Raw genomic sequence first — 21,710 nt, 5'->3', positions numbered from 1 at the left:
AAAAAAGGGAGGGGGTGTGATGAAGTGTGGTGTCAGCCCAGGAAGTGACACACTGGACAATTGAACAGGATACAGAACCCAGAAGGATACACACCCATAGATGGGCTTTGATAAATAAGAGAAGTGGCATGATGGGTCCTTGGAGAAAGACATGCAATAAAGGAGGCAGGAAAACCCCAGGACAAAAAATTAGATCCTTTATTACACTCAAAAAGCATCTCCAAATGGATTAAGAAACAAAATGTCAAAAGCAAAAGTTTAAAACTTTAGAAGAAGATACACGTGAATATCTATGTGACCTCGGGATAGGAAAGAATTTCCTAAACAACACACTCACAAACCTTAACCATATAAAAGAAAAGATTGATACATTTGACTACATTACAATTAAGGACTTTTACACAATAAAATATAACTTAATGAAGGTGAAAGGACAAGCTGCAAACTGGGAGATAATTCTCACTGCACCCAAAACCAACCGAAGACAAGTGTCAGAATTTACAAAGAATTCCTAGGGGTCAGGAAGCAAAAGCAAACAACCCAACAGCAAAATGGGCAAAAGACAGGAGCAGGCCCTTCCAGGAGAGTAGGGGGGCCAACAGACGTGGAGAGAGGCCCTCTGTGCTCACTGTCATTAAGGGACACGTTTCACGGTGAGACGGAGTTTTGCACATATTTGACTGACCAAAAAAAACGTGTTGATAATTGCAAATGTCAGAGAAGACGTGCCTCACCAGAACTCTTACACTTTGCTGGTGGAGCACAGATTGATGCAACCACTTTGCAAAACAGTTAGGCATTACCTTGCCAAGTTAAAATTTTGCGTTCCCATGATCCAGATTCCATTCTCAGCTCTCCTCCCAGGAGGGTCCCCTGGGTGTGCGGACAGGAGGCCTGTTTGTCAGAGCGAACGTGGGAGCTGCCCAAAGGCCCGACAACAGGAGAAGAGAACGGATAATGTATGATGTAATCACACAATGAAAAATTCTACCATGGAGACATTCACTATCTACAGCTGCTTGCAGAATATAAACAAAGCTCAGGAATGTAATGTTGAATAGGAAAACTCAAGTCCCAGAACTGAAAACAAAATGAACACCAAGTGCAGAATCATGTTTACCTCAGATGGAGGCGGAAGCGGTTGAGGTACTGGCTGTTCCAGTTCTTGGACTGGCTGGTGGTGCAGAGTGTTCCTTATATTTTTACTCTAATCTTAAAGGAAAAGAGCATCCAGCAGGGACCAATGCAGAGAGCGTGTGGCGAAGCACAGATTTCGATAAATCCAGCCTGTGCACGTGAGGTCTGGAATCTACTAAAATATTTGTTACAAAGAGAGGGGGAAGGCTGAAGAGGCAGAGTACGGAGGGTTTTTAGGGCCATGAAACTACTCTGTATTATACACATCATCACACATTTGCCCAAACCCCAAAGTGTGCAACACTAAGAGTGACCCTAATATAAACTGTGGACTTCGGGGGACGATGATGCATCAATGCAGGTTCATCATTTGTGACAAATGCACCGCTCTGGTGGGGATGTTGATGGTGGGGGAGACTTGCATGTGTGAGGACAGGGGGTGTATGGGAAATCTCTATACTTCTCCATCTTGTTGTGAACCTAAAATTGCTCTAAAAAATAGTCTAATGAAAAAATTTTTAAGAGAGAGGGCTGGGACAATTTACAATAGCCAGGTCATGGAAGCAACCTAAACGCCCATTGACAGACGAATGGATAAAGAAGATGTGGTACATGTATACAATGGAATATTAACTCAGCCATAAAAAGGGACAGAATTGGGTCATTTGTAGAGATGTGGATGGACCTGGAGACTGTCATACAGAGTGAAGTCAGAAAGAGAAAAACAAATATCATATATTAACACATATATGTGGAACTTAGGAAAATGGTACAGATGAACCAGTTTGCAGGGCAGAAATTGAGACACAGATGTAGAGAACAAACGTATGGACACCAAGGGGGGAAAGTGGGTGGAGGTGGTGGTGTGATGAATTGGGCGATTGGGATTGACATGTATACATGATGGGTATAAAATGGATGACTAATAAGAACCTGCTGTATAAAAAATAATTAAATAAATTTTTTAAAAAAAGAGAGAGAGAGGGCTGGGGAGAGAATTGAGGAGGAAGAAGAGTTGCTATTAAATGTTTTACATTGTTTTTGGCTTGACCAGCCAGCGTATCCTCCTCTCTAAATCACAAGTGCTGTCTGTGTTAGAGGACCCAGCTATGTCAGGACCCAGCCCACCCACTCCAGGGAAGGGCACCTGTGAGACACGCCCAGCTGGTCCTCAGCACCAGGTGAGGGAGAACATGGACCTGAGTGCCCTGAAGAGCCAGCCCAGAGCACATCCCATGTCAGACTGGTCCTCACGGCACCCACACATCAGTTGTCACCATCCTATGCCTCAGCTGAACAGAAGAGCTGCCTCTGTGCCTGCCCTCACACCAGAGGGAGATACTTCAAGCTTGGTCACTTCACTCTCAATGAGCCAGAGTCCTGGAGGGACAACTAGCACCTTGGTTTAATTCCCAGAGCATCCGCCCTCCAGCTGTGCAATCAGGGCTTCCCTGGAAGTGGGAATGCAGGAGTGAAGGCCTCTGCTCAGCCCACCTCCCCTCTGGCCGTATGGGCCACTGTCACTGGGACATAAGGCCTTGCTGGAATCCCCTGGGATGGTCTGGCTGCGGCTGAAAGATTCTGCCCTGGCTGGAGGCTGCAGGCGACGGGGGCCAAGGCGGCCAGTGCTCAGAGCTGCCCCCTGCACCTGGCTGCACTTCAGCTGCCCCTGATAAGGGGCGAGGTCCAGGGGGGTGGGTATTAATGGGCAGGTCTTGACCAGACTTTTGTCTAAACATGGGCTGATTATTCTAATGAGGTATTAATAGGTATTAATTAAAAGAATTTCATGGTTAAGTAAGTTTAGGACAAGTTGGGATAAACATGTTTCTTTGCTGTAGGACTTTAGGGCCTTTAACATTTCAATGTACATCATGAATCTTTCCAAGGAGGCAGCATTTCCTAAACTTATTTGACCACAGAACTCCTTTTATGGGGTGGGGAGCATCTCTGGGTATTGCTGTTTTGTGGAACAGTCCCGGAAGTAAAAAGGCTAGAGGTCTCTATAGCTAAGACAATGTCTGGTCTATAAGTCTCTGGAATTTACCAGATCTTGACTAGATCTCCAGCCTAAACCAATGACAGCCTGGCAAGTGGGTGACTCAAGCAGTATTTTTTTTTTAAATTGAGACGTAACATCAAACAGTAAAGTACACAAATATACTTCACATATGTGTACATCTATGTAACTACCACCCAGATGCACCACTCTGTCTCCAGTCAAAACAGCACACACACACACACACACACACACACACACACACACACACACACACACGTAACTACTATTTCGATTTTTATCACCAGAGACTAGATATGTCAGGCAGAAACTTACTGATGCCATTCCAAGACAAAACCCAGGGAGAAACCAAGTAATAGAAAGGCCAAAAACAAGCAGAATTCTCTTGAGAAGAAAGATCCCATTGAAGCTTAAGCTTCCATCTCAACAAGGATCTGTCTCCTGCCCATAAGGTGCCAAATTCCGGTATTTGGATAAGTGTGGCCAGCAGCTGACTGAGCGTACGTAATGTGTTATAGTTAATAACTGTTTGTCATTTATAATAATATTAATTCTCAGTCCTTGATCTTGCAATAATTTCTTCATGCTTATCAAGTGTAGCATTTGGAAATTTTAGTAACTTGTCAAAAACTGTGGTCTACAGTCTACGTGGTCTACAAGACACAGAAAACAAGGAGCCAGCTGCAACCAGAACTGGACGGAAATAAATGAAGGGTAAAGTGCAAAGGAACAGGAAAAGGAAATTGATAAAATTAGGGAAGAGGAGCCTAAAGGGAAGGATCATTTTTCTTTCCTTTCCTGAAATTTATTTTTGGTTATGTTTCAGTTTATATGAAAACTGAAACCGCTTATAAAGCGTAAACACTGTGACCCAAATTTTGTTTAATAAAAAGTATATGTATGTGTACGTATTTATAAGAAAAGGCCTAGTGGGCTCTATACAGAGATGTTAATACTTATAGCTGAGTTAGGAGGATTGCATGTGATTTTTATCTTTTACATTCCTTTCTTTATTTTCCAAATGTTTTACAATGAATATATGTAACTCATAATCAGAGCCAAGACGCTATTTTACAAAAATGAAAACAAATGGAATGCACCCATATATAATCAATCTCCCTAATCTTACAAAGAGTCTCTTTTGAGTTGACATTTATTTTTCTCTTCCAGTTCTCTCTGGAGTCTAGGCCATAAAAACAAAAGCAAACAAAAAAAAAAAACCAAGAAACTCTATGGTAAAAAGACTGGAGTCAGTTCAATCAAATATGATGCTTCTTAGACTTTCTCTCCCTCTAGTTCTGGGTCCATAATCAAGGGAAAGGAGAAAATAAAGCACAAGGTCTTCAGGTGTGTGTGTGTGTGTGTGTGTGTGTGTTGGTGGGGAATAGAGAATAGGGAAATAGAAATAGATCAGGTATATTGTGGACCCCAAAGTGAGGAAACTTGAGTTAATGGATGCTGTTTTCCAAGGAAGCCCTGTCTGAATTGATAAAGGAAGTAATCCACAAATTGTGTCTCACACTCTCAAAGAAACAAAAAGACTCACAATAATTGTAACTAAAAAAACGAGCCATAATAATGGTCGAGGCTTTTGGGATCTCACAGCGGGTACCTCCTGGGATGAACAGCATATAGCAAGCGATAGCTGATTTCTTCGATTCACTCAAGGTGAGTGTTGGGGGAAGTAGACCCACAAGCTGAACAGGCCCATCTTTCCTCTATTATAAAATTAAGCCATTACCGTACCATTCTGCTTGGACAACACTCTTAGTCTCAGACAGAACCATTATTAGGATAATCAAAAGTCATTTAGAAGAATATCCTAAAAGGTATTTCAAAGTCCTATTCTTACTCAAGTAACTTGAATCTTGGGAGAGTCTCATGTATAGGATAATAATAATTGGTGACAACAGAAGCAAATATTTAAATGTTCTAGGTACTCTTCTAAGCCCTTTATATACAATAACTCATTTAATCCTCACAACAACAACCCTATGAGGAAGTTACTGTTTTTATCCCCATTTTACAGAGGAGGACAGTGATCCACCAAACGCCTGCCCGACATCACACTGCCAGGAAGAGGGAAAACTGGAGTTGAAACTCAGGCAGTGTGACTGCAGAGGCTGGACTCTTTAGACTATTAAAACTACTGCATCTTTAACTTGCTTTACTCTCCTAACCTGTCATCTTCCCCCATCTCTCCCCAATGCCCGCCCTGCACCCTTTGGTCCTGCAGCTGCTGACTACTGCCTTCCCCATCAGCCCAGTCCAAAAGCATCCCCAACAACTTACATAGTAATAATTTTCATATTCAGAGAAGCTTCTAATCGATGACCTAATAAATGTGCCCTGCAGAAAAGACCAATGACTTTTAGTTTTTTTTTTTTTTAATGAACAACTACTTTGTTTCCCAAGCTGAGGTCCATAGACTTGTTTATGAGGAAAGAGGTATACAGGCCTCCTGTTACACACATCATTTAATACTTTGAAGATTCTGAGATCAAGTTTAAGAATGATACATCAGGCCTTCCCTGGTGGTGCAGTGGTTGAGAGTCCGCCTGCCGATGCAGGGGACCCAAGATGAGAAGAGAGATTCTAGGAAGCCTATTACCCATGCATAGTTCCTCACTGGGATTCTAAAAAAAATTCTCTGTTAAAAAGAGATCAGGGCTTCCCTGGTGGCGCAGTGGTTGAGAATCTGCCTGCCAATGAAAAAGAATGATACATCAAATGTTGTCAATTAAATATTAATACGCAAAACCCTTGCAACCCCTGAAATTTTCCAAGATGAGAAGAGAGATTCTAGGAAGCCTATTACCCATGCATAGTTCCTCACTGGGATTCTAAAAAAAATTCTCTGTTAAAAAGAGATCAGGGCTTCCCTGGTGGCGCAGTGGTTGAGAATCTGCCTGCCAATGCAGGGGACACGGGTTCGAGCCCTGGTCTGGGAAGATCCCACATGCTGCGGAGCAACTAGGCCCGTGAGCCACAACTACTGAGCCTGCGCGTCTGGAGCCCGTGCTCCGCAACAAGAGAGGCCGCGATAGTGAGAGGCCCGCACACCGCAGTGAAGAGTGGCCCCCGCTCGCCGCAACCAGAGAAAAGCCCTCGCACAGAAACGAAGACCCAACACAGCCAAAAATAAATAAACTACTTAAAAAAAAAAAAAGAAGAGATCAATCTTTTTTTTTTTTAATTTATTTATTTTTGGCTGCGTTGGGTCTTCGTTGCTGCGCACGGGCTTTCTCTAGTTGCGGCGAGCGGGGGCTACTCTTCATTGCGGTGCACGGGCTTCTCATTGTGGTGGTTTCTCTTGTTGCGGAGCACAGGCTCTAAGTGTGCGGGCTTCAGTAGTTGTGGCACGTAGGCTCAGTAGCTGTGGCGCACGGGCTTAGTTGCTCTGCGGCATGTGGGATATTCCCGGACCAGGGCTCGAACCCGTGTCCCCTGCATTGGCAGGTGGATTCTTAACCACGGCACCAACAGGGAAGTCCTCTTTTTTTTTGTATTTTATTTTATTTTTGGTGGTGCTGCGCGGCTTACGGGATCTTAGTTCCCTGACCAGGGATTGAACCTGCGCCCTCAGCAGTGAAAGTGCAGTGTCCTAACCACTGGACCACCAGGGAATTCCCCAAAAAGAGATTAATCTTAGTGGATTAGAGTTTCTAAATGCTTGAAGACAAGTAATATGTAGATGAACTCCTCAGAGCTTTAAACAAGTTGAATCCTACCTGGAGGTCATGGCGGGAGTGGGTGGAAGGCATGAAATAAAGTTGCTAAAATAATCAGTTAATGCATGTTTTTTCGGTGAGCAAAGACCAGAAGAGAAATCCTAGGATTTAACTGACAGACCCTTCATTCTCTCTCTGGTCTCCAAGGGGGGTTTATTTGCCTATGTTGTTGGCTTAGTCAAATAGGAATCTAAGTTCTACTTCCTTTTTTCTGTTACTGAATCACACCACATACTGATTTGGGGTCCACAGGTTTAGGGATGCACAGGAATGAATGTGCACAAGACCTGGGAAAAGGCTACCCTAGCCCTAGAATGATCAATGTTAATACTCCACCCTACCTCCTTTGGACACTTAATCTGAACGGTGGCAGATTTATAACGTGCACAGGCATTTATAGGCCTGTTTCTGCATTTCCGGGGTTATGCCTTGAGCTAAGAGACATTCAACCACATTTTGTCTTACAAAATTGTAGGTATCCCAATAAATGCAATTTTAGGGTGCTCTGGAGAATTGGATTAATTCACTGTATTCATGCCCTTTCATGTGCCATTCTTTGTAAGGACTGTTCAGTATGTAGCTATGTCTCTTTGTCCCTGTGGCTGTGTATGAGCTTTGCTCAGAATCTGTTCACTCATCCATTCATTCAATAAATATTTATTGTGCATCTACTCTGGGCCACTGAACAACACCACTTGTTATTTTGCGCCATATTAGCCTACTTCCTACAAATACAATGATGTATGATATACCGATGGCATTTTTCCTGCCACCCTGATTAGGATTCGTTCACTAATCAAGAGCTATTTAAGTAGAGAACTTTGTAAAAAGGCAGCATAAACAGCATACAAGTTTAATTGGGTACACTTCATAAATATTGGGAAGTACGCAAACCACATACAGTGAACTAACTTTTGTTGTTGTTCTGAGATGCAAATACCCAGTACAATTTTTCAGCAGATTATTCAGGTGAAATTATTTTGAGCTAAAAATTCATATTGCAAATACCATATGATAGGGCATGATGCTAGAAGCTTAATGCACATGATAAAAATTTGAATAGAACGAGAGCGAGTTTATAAGGGCACACGCTTTTATATACTCCAGCCCTCCCACACTTTCTGGGGGGGTTTCACACTTTCTCTCCTCCAGGCAGAATACCCTGGAGCAGCCAGACATTTCACGATCGCTTTACCGTTGCTCATGGCTAAGTGTTTTAGGATGCCTCTGTAATATCCCCGCTCCCTCTTACAGGAAGCCCGCCTCACAGACTTGTACACTCTAGGTCCTTTGGGATAGTCAAAGCTGGATACTGAGTTCAGTGCCAAGATATGGTAGATACTGTGGAACGTAAACCGAAGCAAGGTATCTTGACAAGAGAAACACTAGGAATCTTTTGTGTTCCTTTCATTTTATGCATTTTCATTGTACTGAGGGAAGGCAGAATTGGAAGGTCAAGATTATATTCTTATCTGAGGTGGAGGGGGAGTGCAGTAAAAGCTTTGCAGAACTTTCCCTCTTCGTGTTAGGCTCAGACAGCAGCTGACGATTATATTAGTTTGCTGGGGCTGCCTTAATAAAGTACCACAAACTCGGTGGCTTCAAACAACAGAAATGCAATGTCTCAGGTGTGGAGGCTGAGTCTGGAATCAAGGTATCGCAGGGCTCAGCCTCCTCCTGCTTCTGGGACACACCGGAGGATCCTTCCCTGCCTCTTCTAGCTTCTGGTGGCTTCCCGGGGATCTTTGGCATCCTTGGGCTCGCAGCTGCGTCACTCCAGTCTCTGCCTTTCTCGTCACACAGCATTCGCCCTGTGTGTCTTTGCCTCCACGTGACTGTCTTCCTATGAGGACACCAGTCACATTGGATTGGGGCCCATCCACCTCCAACATGACCTCCTCTTGGCTAATCACGCCTGCAACCATCTTATTTCCAAATAGGATCACATTCTGAGATGCTGGGGGTTAGGACTTCCAAATACCTTTTTAGGAGGACACGATTCAAATCATAACAACAATGAGGTTGTATGATAGATACCACAGGGGCAATAAAATGTTCTGAGAGTCACTGAGTAAAATGGTGTCTGTGTCCTCTGTTATGCCAAGGGCCCCAAGTGACCGGAGCTAGTGGGAAGAAAATTTCTGGAACCGGCAACAGCACTGGTCTTAAAAAGAGGTGGTGTGACTTCTTAGATTTTTATCCTAAATAAAGATGTAGTACTGCAGCAGATCGTTAGTAAATAATGACATTTCTAGAATTAAAAAGACTGATAACATTCTAAGGAAGAGCAGGAATAATTTAAAAGATATGGTCAATAGGCAATATATTTTTCTTAATCGCTTGTTTCTAATCCATGTAATAGATCACTGAGTAAAGAGTAAGAGGTAGGTTTGAGTCTTCGAGTCATACTGACTGATTCAGCAAATCACCTCACCCCTCTGCAACTCCTTTATCCACCTAGTCATTTGTTCTATAGTGGAAGTATACATCATTGCCTACCCCACCCACAAGCACCAAGAAACAGTGCCTTACAGACTGTCCTTGCTGAGTAAGAAGGAACCATATTTATACTTTATTCCACCCTCTGAAACACAGATTGAGGTGGGCAACTGATTCTGGGAAACCCACCCAGAGACCTCCTTCAGTGACTTCTACTGCCTCCAAAAGATGGAACAGGCCAATCATAATTCTGTCAAGAATTTGAAATTGGGAAACAAGAAACTAGCAAGTGCTAAAGGAAGAACTAGAGGTGTAAAATAATGAGATAAAACTGGAGCCAGAGAGGCCCTTGATGGTCTTCATGGAAAACAATCACAAAGTCTAGAATGGTGCAGAGAAAAGAGAAAAGCAGAACTGTCTTGAATGAAATTTCCTGGTTCCTATGTGAGAGTTGCCTCCATTCTTTTTCTCTTTGGTTTTCTGCAGTTTGAATATGATAGGGCAACGTGTGGGTTTTTCTTCTTGTTTTTGGTATTTCTCCTCTTTGGTGTTGTCTAAGCTTCCCAGATCTGTGGTTTGGCTTTTGTCCTTAATTTTGGATAGCCCTCAGGCATTGCTACTTGAAATAATTCTTCTCTCTCTTCTTCCAGTACTCTGATGACTTGTATGTTTCGTCTTTTGAAATTGTTCCACAGTCCTTGGATGTTCTGTTTTATTTCTTCATTCTTTTTTTCTCTTGAATTTCAGTTCGTGAAGTGTCTAATGGCCTATTGCCAAGCTCACTGATCCTTTTTCTTGGCTGTGTCAGATCTACAGATGAGCCCATTGAATGCACTCTTCATGTCTGTTACAGTGTTTTGATTTCTAGCAAAATTCTTTGCTAGATTCTTTCAGAATTTCCATCTCTCCACTTAACACTACCCATCTGTTCTTGCCTGTCATCTACGTTTTCCTTTAGGGCCTTTAATATATTAATCATAGTTATTTTAAATTCCTTGTTTGACCATTCCAACATCTGTGCATCTCTGACTCTGGTTCTGATGATTAAGACTATGTTTTTTTCAGGACTTCCCTGGTGGTCCAGTGGGTAAGACTCTGTGCTCCCAATGCAGAGGGACTGGGTTCGATCCTTGGTCAGGGAACTAAGATCCCACATGCCCACATGGCACAGACAAAAAATAAATAAATAAATGAAAATTTAAAAAATCAAATAAGACATCATTAAAAACAAAAAAGACAATTTTTTGTCTTGCCTTTTGGCCTCCCTCGTAATTTTTTGTTGAAATCCAGACATGACGTATCAAGTAGCAGGAACTGAGGTAAATAGGCCTTTGGCATGAGGATGTATGCTAATCTAAGGGTTGGGGTACATGTAATGGTTGCTGGAAGTGCCAGAGGCTTCAAATCCCTCTAGCATCCCTGCTTTTGTCTCCCCCCCTGACTTTGGGCTTCCCTGAGTAATCCTCCTCAGAGTCTGTGTCTTGCGACTCTTTCAACTGTAATCTCGTTATTATATTGGAGCCCTGTTAGTGTGACGGTCACGTGTTGGGGAAGGAGAATTTTATAATCTTCTGATTAACTGTCAGTCTGTTAAGCGGTCCTGCATCCCTGGGCTTTGATCTTTACAAGCCTTTCTCCAGCAGTGTAGCTTCTCCCCCCCCACCCCCGCCGCCCACTTCTTATTCCATTCACTGGCTACAGAGTTTCCAATCTGTTCAATATTTCCTTAAAACCCTGACCCCTGTTGACGATGTCCCCCTCCCCACTTTAGGTGAGAAAAAAAGCACTAGGCGGGATGGAGTGGGAGGAATGCCCTTGGCCCAGCTGGGATAAGGCGGTAGCAACGTCCTTTTTCCTGCAGAGTAGGTCTTACGGAGGCGGCTCTGGAGTTTTACACATGATTCCTCGTCACCGGCTCCTGCTGGGCTCATGAGGGGTTTTTCTTGCATCTTCGCTTCGTGACAACATGGTTTCTGGAGGTAAAAGCCCACGCAAGTGGGGGGCTCCAGTAAGACTGCGGCCCTCAGGAGTTCCTCACTCTCGGATTAGTTCACACTCAGACTTCAGTAGTTCCACAAAATAACCACTTTAGTGTCCCTACCAGTTTCCGGCCCCAGAGGTCTCTGCTCCAGGCAGGCAGATCTCGACTGTGACTCTCTGGATGCACGCGTCTGTCCAGATTTTGGGGTGGTGGTTTCTCTACGGGTCCAAGAAAAGTCACTGACTCTCCATTTGACTGGCTTTTTCTAAGTTGGAAGGATGGGAGTAGAGATTCCCAAGTTCTTTCCATGTCAGAGTTTAAAATCAGAGTCCTTATTGTCTGCATTCTTGAAGGCTGAAGTTTGACTCCTGCCTTTGGATTTTCAGGAGACCTCCACATTTAAGATAAGTCCATCTTCTCTTGAGTTTGTCTTGAGTAGGTCAACCGTGCAATCAAAAGACCTCTGTCACAGCCCCTCCTCCTCCTCTTACCCCCTCTCTCTCCCCCTCTTCCTCCTCCTCCTCCTTCTTCTTTTTCTGTATAAAGGGGGTGGTTAGGTTAAAATAACTCTAAAATATCCTATTAATCAGCTAGACATAAAAGGGAAATAATACCTAAACAATACCATACTTTGTTTAACCATTCCTGTTTAGGCTACTGATCTTTTCCTGTTTTCAGATGCATCTTCACTATAAGGAAGGGTAAAAATAACCTAGGGGAAATATTTGGAAAACTGGATTAGGGAAAGATATTTTCAATAAATAAGAGAGTGTTAGTGTACTCACGTAAGTTTGAAGATAAGTGACAGCTGGCTATATGAACTTCTCTTGTGTGTTCTGGTGGTATATTAATAATTAAGTAATTAAACCTTTTCACGAAGATCACACTTTACAATAATACATCAATAACACTCATTTATTTATATCTCACTTTATTCCAAAACAGATTAAAGCATGTTTAGTAGACATTTGTTTTGTCTGCCTGGCATTCTACTTTATTCTGCAACTAACAACTCACTTATCTTGGAGAATGGGCCTTCCCCTAACTCCAGATGTTTCCAGCCAGTCATAACACCATAACACCCCACACCACTGGCCACGGAGACAGACCTATGACTTGTCAGGCAGGCCAGCCTGAGGGTTTCCCCAAGACTCTCAGAACTGGATTTCTGGAGACAGGGGAAGTCCTTCCCCGGACCTGAGTGCTGCTGGTTGCTAGTGCTGCAGCTACGCGGAGAATGACGTCAGCACACAGAGAGGAAGAGATGGAGAATCCTAGCTTCATCTGCGGCCCTGAAGCTTGCTGCACCCCTATGCTTCTCCCTGAATGATTAGATGAGCCAATAAATTCCTCTTTTTGCCCAAGCTAGTAGGTTTCTGTCATTTCTGGACAAGAGTCTTGGCTAATACAGAGCTGACGTTAAGTGTTGTTTTGTAACGTCTAAAATATCATCTTCAACCATAAGCAGAAAAGTCTACTGGAAAAGAAATACCTTGAGGCACCATTCTCCAAAAGAGCAAAATCTAAGATATATTAGGTTACAGAGAAGAAAGGCCTTAAAGATAACATACTGAGCAAGATCTTACCATCTGAATTATGTACAAATCCCTTACCCATTCTATACCACAGAGGCATCCATAAATAAAGATAATACCTGAACTATCTTATGGAAAGTATGAAATAAGGTTCATAAAGCACTCTGAGCAACTGGAAATTAGTACTTTTAAAAATCTAATGTACGGGCTTCCCTGGTGGCGCAGTGGTTGGGAGTCTGCCTGCCAATGCAGGGGACACGGGTTCAAGCCCTGGCCTGGGAGGATCCCACATGCCGCGGAGCAACTGGGCCCGTGAGCCACAACTACTGAGCCTGCGCGTCTGGAGCCTGTGCTCCGCAACAAGAAAGGCCGTGACAGTGAGAGGCCCACGCACCGCGATGAAGAGCGGCCCCCGCTCGCTGCTACTAGAGAAAGCCCTCGCACAGAAACGAAGACCCAACACAGCAAAACAAATAAAAAATAAAATAAATAAATTAATAAACTCCTACCCCCAACATCTTCTTTTTTAAAAAAAATCTAATGTATATAATGTATCACATTTAGGCTCAGTGAATTTAGACAAATTTCTTAATATTTCTATTGCTCAATTCCTTTTCCTGTAAAATGGGAGTCATAATGCCTTTAAGGGGTTGTTGATAGAACATTAGCAATCATATATATGTGAAGCTGGGAGATCACGACTCAACTGAAGATGATACTGCCAGACAAGGAGAGACTGCCAACTACCCAGGCATCTTTGCAGGGGTTGATAGACATTTTGAAAAGGGGGCTTGTGTGGGGGAAGTTTTCTGCAGAGATTGTGGGCTTGTATGCTGGGGGAAGAGACAGGAGAGCTGAGCTCAATGAGAGACGCTGTGGGAGTTGGTCCCGACCCCAGCCCTGTGGACCAGCCCCTGTGAGAGGAGAGGCAGGGATCCTGTGCTCTGTGAACACAGCACTATTTCAGCAACTTAGGAGTTTCACAGTTTGGGGCCATCTAAGCAGGGCAGTGTTCTCCTACAGGAAGAGCGGCAGCTAAAACAGTGGAGCCCAACAGAAGCCTGCGGGGAGTAAGCTGCACCCAAGACTTAAAGCTTGTTGGTGATCAGTGAGGAGTCCCTAGAACGTCCAAAAATGCTTGAGGGGTCTGTGGTCCTGCCTGATGTGACGGAATCCTGAGTCAGCAAAACGTGGGTGTAAAAGTGACTTGATTCATAAGAAGACAGTGTTGATCCTTGGATAGTTAGGTTCTATAGGTAACAAGATTTGGCACCAAAATGGGCCCAATAAATCGCTTTAAGATAGCATCCTAAGATATCCTTTTGTAGAATTCTAACCACACCTCAAATTGGCCAGGCGGACGGTACAGAGCTTTGAGGACGAGGTTGCATGATTGCCTCTGTGTTGGTTAAAAGCAACATTAACTGATTAAGCGTTTAGACTTGCTGAGAGTACAATAGTTTACCTACGTAGATGTGCCCTCACCTCGTCTGTCAAGAAGCTGAGGGGGCTCAGCAAAATTATCTGCCCCCAGGGTACCTCTATGCATCAATTTTCCAGTAAACATTAATGTACTTTGACTCACAATAGCATCATCTACATTTTACATGACCAAGTTGAATTTTTTCTGGAATCAAAAAAAAGCATCCAATATTGTATAACAGCTTTTGTGCCATTCTAATATTCTGTTATCAAACATACCACTGACGACCAAAAAGTGTACTTACATAAACCTCATGGGGCAGGAATTACAAATTCATGTTGCGTGGGTTTCAAAAGTTCATAAATTTAGTAACCAAGTAACCAAAATACTACAATGAAGGAAAGAAAACCAAATAGTCTAGAGTCTCATTCTGAAGGTTCTTTTTCAAGGCAAATTTCGACTTGCTCATCATTTTCCAAGTCTTCCCTGAATAACGATGCTGACATTTAGCAAGTTTTCTCACACACTACATGAGTCACAGTGGCACCCCAAGATGTACCCCTTAGGTGAGGAGAACTGGACTGTATGAGGAGTGTCATAAAGTTTGCCTTAGGAAGCAGTTGTGCTTGTGAAGCCCCACGTGGACTGCTCCAGGAGCAGCTGAGCTCCACCATCTGCATGGATGTACAGACCACAGGAGTTGCTTCTCTTCTCGAAGCCCTTGCAGTTTACCAGTTCTTGGCAGTAGCATCGTGACTTCTATGACGGCAATCTACTGGATGAGTGCAACGTTAGAATTGTTGTCACTGATTCTTCCTGTTTTGTTTTTTTTCCTGCATTAAAGACGGAGTTACATAAACACTGAGGATCACATGTATGTTGTTCATGAGCTTTTGTCTTCAGTGTATACTGGGTAATAGCCACAAGAGCTTAGGGAAAGAGGTAAACAACCATCCTAGTGATTGTGAAGAGACAATTCCCTGCTAGGTTGCACCGTGATAGCTACTGTTAACTGCGGCTGTACCTGTACAAGAAAGTGCAGTCATTTTATTGAAATATGGTATTGTTTTAGCAAAATGTCTGTCAATTTTGGAGCTCAGTTTGGAACACAGCACATTTTTACCTGCCTACGGAAATAAATGGTAATTATGCTTTTGACAAAAGCGAAGTCAGGTTTATTTTCAGAAAAGAATTATCCTGTTAAGATAGAGGAAGATGAACTCATTTAATCCTTACAACAACTCTAAGAGGTAGCAACTCTCCATTGTTAAATATTTATTTAGCACTTACTATGTCCGGGTACTCTATATGTATTAACTAACCTAGTCATTTCAAGAACTCTGGGTGAACACCATTGTCAACCCCTTTAATAATGAGGAAACTGAGGCACAGGGAGATTAAGTAGCCTGGCCAAACTAAAATTAAATGACGAGAATCTGTTTTGTAAAACAAAGAGTACCTACTGTAACATTTCTAACAACACCTACCAATTACTGAGTGCCAAGCAACTTAAATACAGTATCTCATTTAATTATTTCAACAACTCTGTAAAGCAGCTATTCTTACCCTAATTTTACAGATGAGGAAACTGGTGCATACAGAGGAGAAATAACCTGCCCCCCAATCATATGGCTGGTTAGTGGCAAAGCTGAGATTTGACCGTGCGTGTATCTAAACCTGTGCTTTTGACCAGGTCAGGGGTCCAGCACGGTAGAATTACAGGTGGGAAGGAGCAATGGCATTTTTGAGCTTAATAAAAGGGAGCATTAATTTTTTTTAAGGCCACGAATATTTTACTATATTATACAGCTTCCAGCGTAGCAAATAACAGAAATAAAGGTAAATAATACCTTGGAAATTGGTCTCTATATCATAGCCAATGGTACAACAACAACATAAGAAACACAAGGGAGGTTTTCTAATGCTTTTTATGACTATATTTATAACACTTAAAAGCAGTTCAAACTGAGATGAAATGCATAGAAAAATTTAGGGCTAACAAATGCCACCCTTTCTCTGCCTTGTTTGTAATACAGTGTGCGTGTGCCCCACTGCGGCTTCCATTGTACCACAAATGACAGGTTTGTCATTCCCTGTAATGGCTTACTAAGGGAAATTATGGAATTCCTTCTCTGATTCTAAAAACAGTTTTTCATCTGATAGGGTGGCTTAATAGTGGTCCTTTTTGAAATTAGATGAATTGACTGGATGACCTTTCCAAGTTTCTCCTAATCCTCAAATATGAGGTAGGGATGCCAATAACACAAACCTTTAAAAAAAAACGTAAAGGAATGTTTGCTAAAATAATAATCAAGAGATTCGATTAGATAGGAGGGTAAGTCACAGTGAAAGCTGACATACTGTGTCAAATATTCTCAGAATAGAATATGTTTGAAAGTTCTAGAATGACATTTTGTGCAATGGAGAAATTTTATGGTTAGAAATAATTTCATTCAAATGTACACAGTTATAACTACCATCAAAGGGTGTAAAGTATATTCAAAGAATTAACTAGAATGGGTGCTTTAAAGACTATCATAAAATATCACAAGAGCATGATGGTAGTAATAAGATCATGGGAGAAAACTGAACCTTTTATAAGGTTTGCATAGCTTCACATACTCATAACTCATAACATAATAATAATAATGGCAAGAGGACTCTGAGTATTTCCCATGTACCATCATGAGAGCAAAACGATTTTCCTGAGTTATCTCATTTATCCTCATCAACCCTATGAAGTTACTATGTCAATTCCATTTTACCAGGGAGGAAACTCAAACTGAGAAAGGTAGGTTATTTGTCCAAACTCACACAGCCAATAAGTAACTGATCTGGGTTTAAAGTTTAAACCCGCCAGTCCCAGCGCCAGAACCCAAACCCTTAATCGCTGTGCCATGCTTCCTCCGGAGGACAAAACTTGTTCCTCGCCATCAAGAAAAAAGTAGATTTTCAAGATGCTGATATGAAGTCAAATGGCCAAGACGGAAGAGAAGCAAAAACCTTTGATTACAACCCACATTATTTGTGGCTGATCTCCCCAGTTCCCTTTGGGCTCTCCTACCTACCGTGGGGAGTCCGCAAGTCTAGATGACAGGCTGTAAAACTGTGTTCACATCCCTGCACGTCCCAACTGTTTTGTCACTTGTGTACATGGCCATTTCAGAAATTCCCAGGTAGTCTGGCATACTAAATGTCAATCACGATTTTCAGCTCTTAGAAACCCACTGTCTATTATTCTAGCCTCAAGTAAGACTTCAGAAATGTGGTCACTCTTGCTTACATTTTCTCTGGAAACGCAGAGAATAGAGAATCAAAGAAAGCGTTTTAAGGTACATGATCTTTTTCTGTCCTCCTCAGCTTTCTCTGCTCGTGACCGATGAGAAGACACCATCCTACAGGCCACCATGTGTAAGAAGAGAAAGAAATGGAGCTGAGTAACGTACGGCAGTTGCCTTGCAAATGCTGCTGACTGCCTGACCTTTGCCATCCGTATCTAACGCTCTTCCACCTTCCAAGCGCAGTTCACAGACAGGGAGGCCGAGGGAACCACGGGAGAATTACTGAAAATATAAGCACGCAAGGGACTTTTAATAGTAAAACACTTCATTAAAATGAAGTGCATCCTACCCAATAACTTTATATATATGAAAAGATACATAAAGTTATTGGATAGGATGTACTTCACTAGACCCTGCTTTTAAAAGCTTTCAACAACAGGTCTGCTGCTAGTCCGGGGGACAGGGCCCCACTGAGAACCCTTTTTTCCAGAAGAGGAATCTGTTCCCGGACTGTGGGGTGGGTCCTGAAATGTTCTACCACATTTTCCTGAATGAGGTTCCACATCCAAACTTTCTGCTGCTTCTGTCGCTTGGCAGTCAGCTCCCCACTGGCAAGCATCACATCCTGGAATTCTTTCATTGTATCCCACATTTCAGTGATCCCCTCTCCACTTCTGGCAGAAATACGAATTACCTGTTGAACAGGGAAGAACCAGAACTATTTTACTTAAAACGATAGAAAACATTGTCATGGGGACTCTGACATTTGCCAATTAAGTCTTACAGTCTATGGCAACGGATAGGCGACAAAAATGAGACATTTTATCATGGCGTCAAAGCAGACACACTGAGAAATATACTAAGGTAACTTACTAAGGTTACTAAGGTTACTAAGCGCGAAGCAGAAACAAGACACTGATTCAGGTTGTGTTTTCTAGCTCAGGGGTTTTTTTGACTGGGGATTGCTCCGATGGTCTTCAGAGACCACAGGGATGAACTGGGAAATGGTCACTAGGATGAGAAGGGCAGCGCTACGTAGGTTTCCCCGAGGCCTGAGAGCCAGAAAATGAAACCGAGCTGAGAGAACAGCCCCGTCCCCTCCGTCAAATTGCCTGGTTCAGCAGGTGCTACGAGCACGGGTATCTGCACGGACAAGACAGCTCCAGACACAGCACAGACAACGTGCCGGGAGCCGACAGCAAGACGTGCCATCGTTGTTCTCGTTATAGTGATTACAGGTTACCCTTTAATAACACAGGCCCCGCTACAGATAAAGCGTCCGCATCGGTATTACTGCATCTCTTACTACAGGGTTTTTTTTTCCTTATCGAAAACATCACCGGGCTTCCCTGGTGGCGCAGTGGTTGCGCGTCCGCCTGCCGATGCAGGGGAACCGGGTTCGCGCCCCGGTCTGGGAGGATCCCACATGCCGCGGAGCGGCTGGGCCCGTGAGCCATGACCCGGAGCCTGTGCTCCCCAACGGGAGAGGCCACAAGAGTGAGAGGCCCGCATACCACAAAAAAAAAAAAAACAACAAACAAACAAGAAAACATCACCCGACAAGCATAATGGGAAGGAAAGTTACCACATCAAAAGCCTGTTCTCTCCTACTCAAACTCTAACCTAGATAATCAAGTCATTGATTGCGCCATAATCTTCAGGATGGTTCCTTGCAGAATGGATTTGTCATCACATCCAAATGGCTCGAGCCAAGCATTAAGCAATCTAATTTATCGCCTCACATCTAGTTTTTGGCATCTAGTGGTTGAAGGATTATACTTAAAATCATAACTACACACTCTGTGGCTTTGCCATAATTTTTAAAATTATAATCTCACCTACAAGCAAAGATTGATTATATGTCTAGCCTGGGACTCACACCCTCTCTTCCAACGGGCACAGTCCACTCAGGGTGAAAACTGCAGAACAGAATGCAAGCTGACCTTTGGTCTCCAGACTCCTGAACGCCTGCGGAGTAATTTCAGCGCACTCACATACTCTGCTTGTATCCTTCGAGCTGGCACGACCAAGTCTCCATCAGATTTGGTTATGGCCACCAGATCTGCCATCTCAATTATACCTCTTTTAATACCCTGGTGAGAAAAAGAAAAGAAAGTGATTCATCTGAAACATTTCATGCCATCAAAAATGGGACACCAGTTACTGCTAAGGTTTTGAGAGTCATACACTCTAACTTTTTCTCTGCACCCTCCCAAGCCCTGGGTCCTAGGAATCACAATTATTGACAGAAATTACTCAAAAGCACTGACTCCTGGGATTATGGAAGTCATCGGTAATATCTCTTTCAAATTTGGAGACTAACACGCTGAAATACATTCAGAATTAGAGTAAATATATCATCCAGACACAATATGATTGAGTGGCAGGAGAAAGTTCACACTGCCTCATGACAGATTCCACTTCTTGGGAGCTAACCCTGCAGGATGCAAAACCATCCATCATTCAGGTGCTTAAAAAAGAAAACACCCATGTCACTAACATGTTCATTTCCAGAAACAGAGTCTTTGAAGTTTTCCTTAAATGTATATAGCATTTTTTTTATTTGCATTTGAGGAAAAAATAACCTGATGGCTAAAAATGCCTCAATCTCTTGATTTAAATTATGTTGCCTGAAAACACTAGAAAAATCCTAAGGCCAAACCTTATTTGGAAAATGAAGATTTTGCTATCTAAGATTAAAATTTCTTTTCAAATATTTTAAAACGTAACTTTCAATGGTTAAATTCTAATAGTTAATGTTTCTAAACTGCAGCATCCAGAGTCTGATGTCACTAGTTTTTCAGAATTTTTCAACTGAAGGGGAGGTGCTGTATAATATAGAATTTGGGGACTTCCCTGGTGGCGCAGTGGTTAAGAATCTGCCTGCCAGTGCAGGGGTCACGGGTTCAAGCCCCGGTCCGGGAAGATTCCACATGCCACGGAGCAACTAAGCCCGTGGGCCACAACTACTGAGCCTGCACTCTAGAGCCTGTGTGCCACAACTACTGAAGCCTAGAGCCTGTGCTCAGCAACAAGAGAAGCCACTGCAACGAGAAGCCCGCGCACCACAATGAAGAGTAGCCCCCGCTTGTCGCAACTAGAGAAAGCCCGTGTGCAGCAACGAAGACCCAACGCAGCCAAAAATGAACAAATATGTAAATAAAAATTAAAAAAAAACAACAACAGAATTTGTCTGGTCTTTGTCCAAGGTTCCTGGGAGGAAACTGCTAAATCCTTGGAGTTTCCTGAGTGACAGGAGTGACTTTGTTGTTCGCCATGGGTGCCTGGGACCATACCTGGGTTTATGCAAGATCACTCAGAATGGGGGCTGACCACACCAGAAGAACCAACCACGTGATTAGAGGGTTGGGCCTTTGAGCCATGCACTAGCGGCCTGACCTCCTCCAGGGAGGGCGGGGACTGGAGGCTGAGTTCAGTCATGTGGACAGTGATTCGATCAATCACGCCTACATAATAAAACCCCAACAAAAGCCGCAGACACTGAAGCTCAGGAGAACTCCTTGGCTGGTGATACACGTGCATGTGCCAAGAGGGAAATGTGTCCCAAGGACACAGAAGTTTCGAGTTTGGGACCCTTCCAGACCTCTCTCTCTGTGTCTCTTCATTTGGCTGGTCCTGATTTGCATCCTTCATAATAAAACTCTAACTGGTACCGCGGTGCTTTCCTGAGTTCTGTGAGTCATGCTAGTGAATTGTCGAACCTGAGGGGTAAGTGGGAACCCGCACGTCTGCAGCCAGTCAGAGGCATGGGTGGCTTGGGAACCCCCGGGCCTGCTGCTTGTGTCTGGAGTGAAAGCAGTCTTGGGAGGATGGAGCCCTCACCCTGTGAAGGCTGTGCTAACTCCAGGGAGTTAATGCCAGACTGCACTGCAGGAGGAAAGGAAGAACCCTTTCTACAATACATAAACTACGACAGTGGGATCCCCGTTAAAAGCAAAGGAATAGGGCTTCCCTGGTGGCGCAGTGGTTGAGAATCCGCCTGCCGATGCAGGGAACACGGGTTCGTGCCCCGGTCCGGGAAGATCCCACATGCCGCGGAGCGGCTGGGCCCGAGAGCCATGGCCGCTGAGCCTGCGCGTCCGGAGCCTGTGCTCCGCAACGGGAGAGGCCACGACAGTGAGAGGCCCGCGTACTACAAAAAA

General features: G+C 43.4%; 1 protein-coding gene across 9 annotated transcripts in view; it reads right to left on the bottom strand.

Annotated features, from left to right (window-relative positions):
• Positions 1-12,227: 12,227 nt before the first annotated feature.
• MMAA (metabolism of cobalamin associated A) overlaps positions 12,228-21,710 on the bottom strand; it is a 27,031-nt gene continuing 17,548 nt past the window's right edge. For 6 of the 9 annotated variants that reach the window (XM_007127408.4, XM_028491738.2, XM_007127409.3 and 3 more), the window contains exons 6-7: positions 19,491-19,640; positions 17,546-18,241 (exon numbers count right to left, since the gene is read on the bottom strand). In XM_007127408.4, coding sequence (XP_007127470.1) covers positions 17,954-18,241; positions 19,491-19,640 — 438 coding nt within the window. In that variant the 3' untranslated portion in view covers positions 17,546-17,953. Of the gene's footprint in view, positions 15,291-17,545; positions 18,242-19,490; positions 19,641-21,710 lie in introns of those variants that run through there. The other 3 variants (XR_003680510.2, XR_449219.4, XM_055085908.1) reach the window with 3 other exon arrangements.

This window comes from Physeter macrocephalus, chromosome 7 (genome assembly GCF_002837175.3).
Source record: "Physeter macrocephalus isolate SW-GA chromosome 7, ASM283717v5, whole genome shotgun sequence".
Taxonomy (NCBI): domain Eukaryota; kingdom Metazoa; phylum Chordata; class Mammalia; order Artiodactyla; family Physeteridae; genus Physeter; species Physeter macrocephalus.
This window is presented reverse-complemented; position numbering and strand designations above follow the sequence as displayed.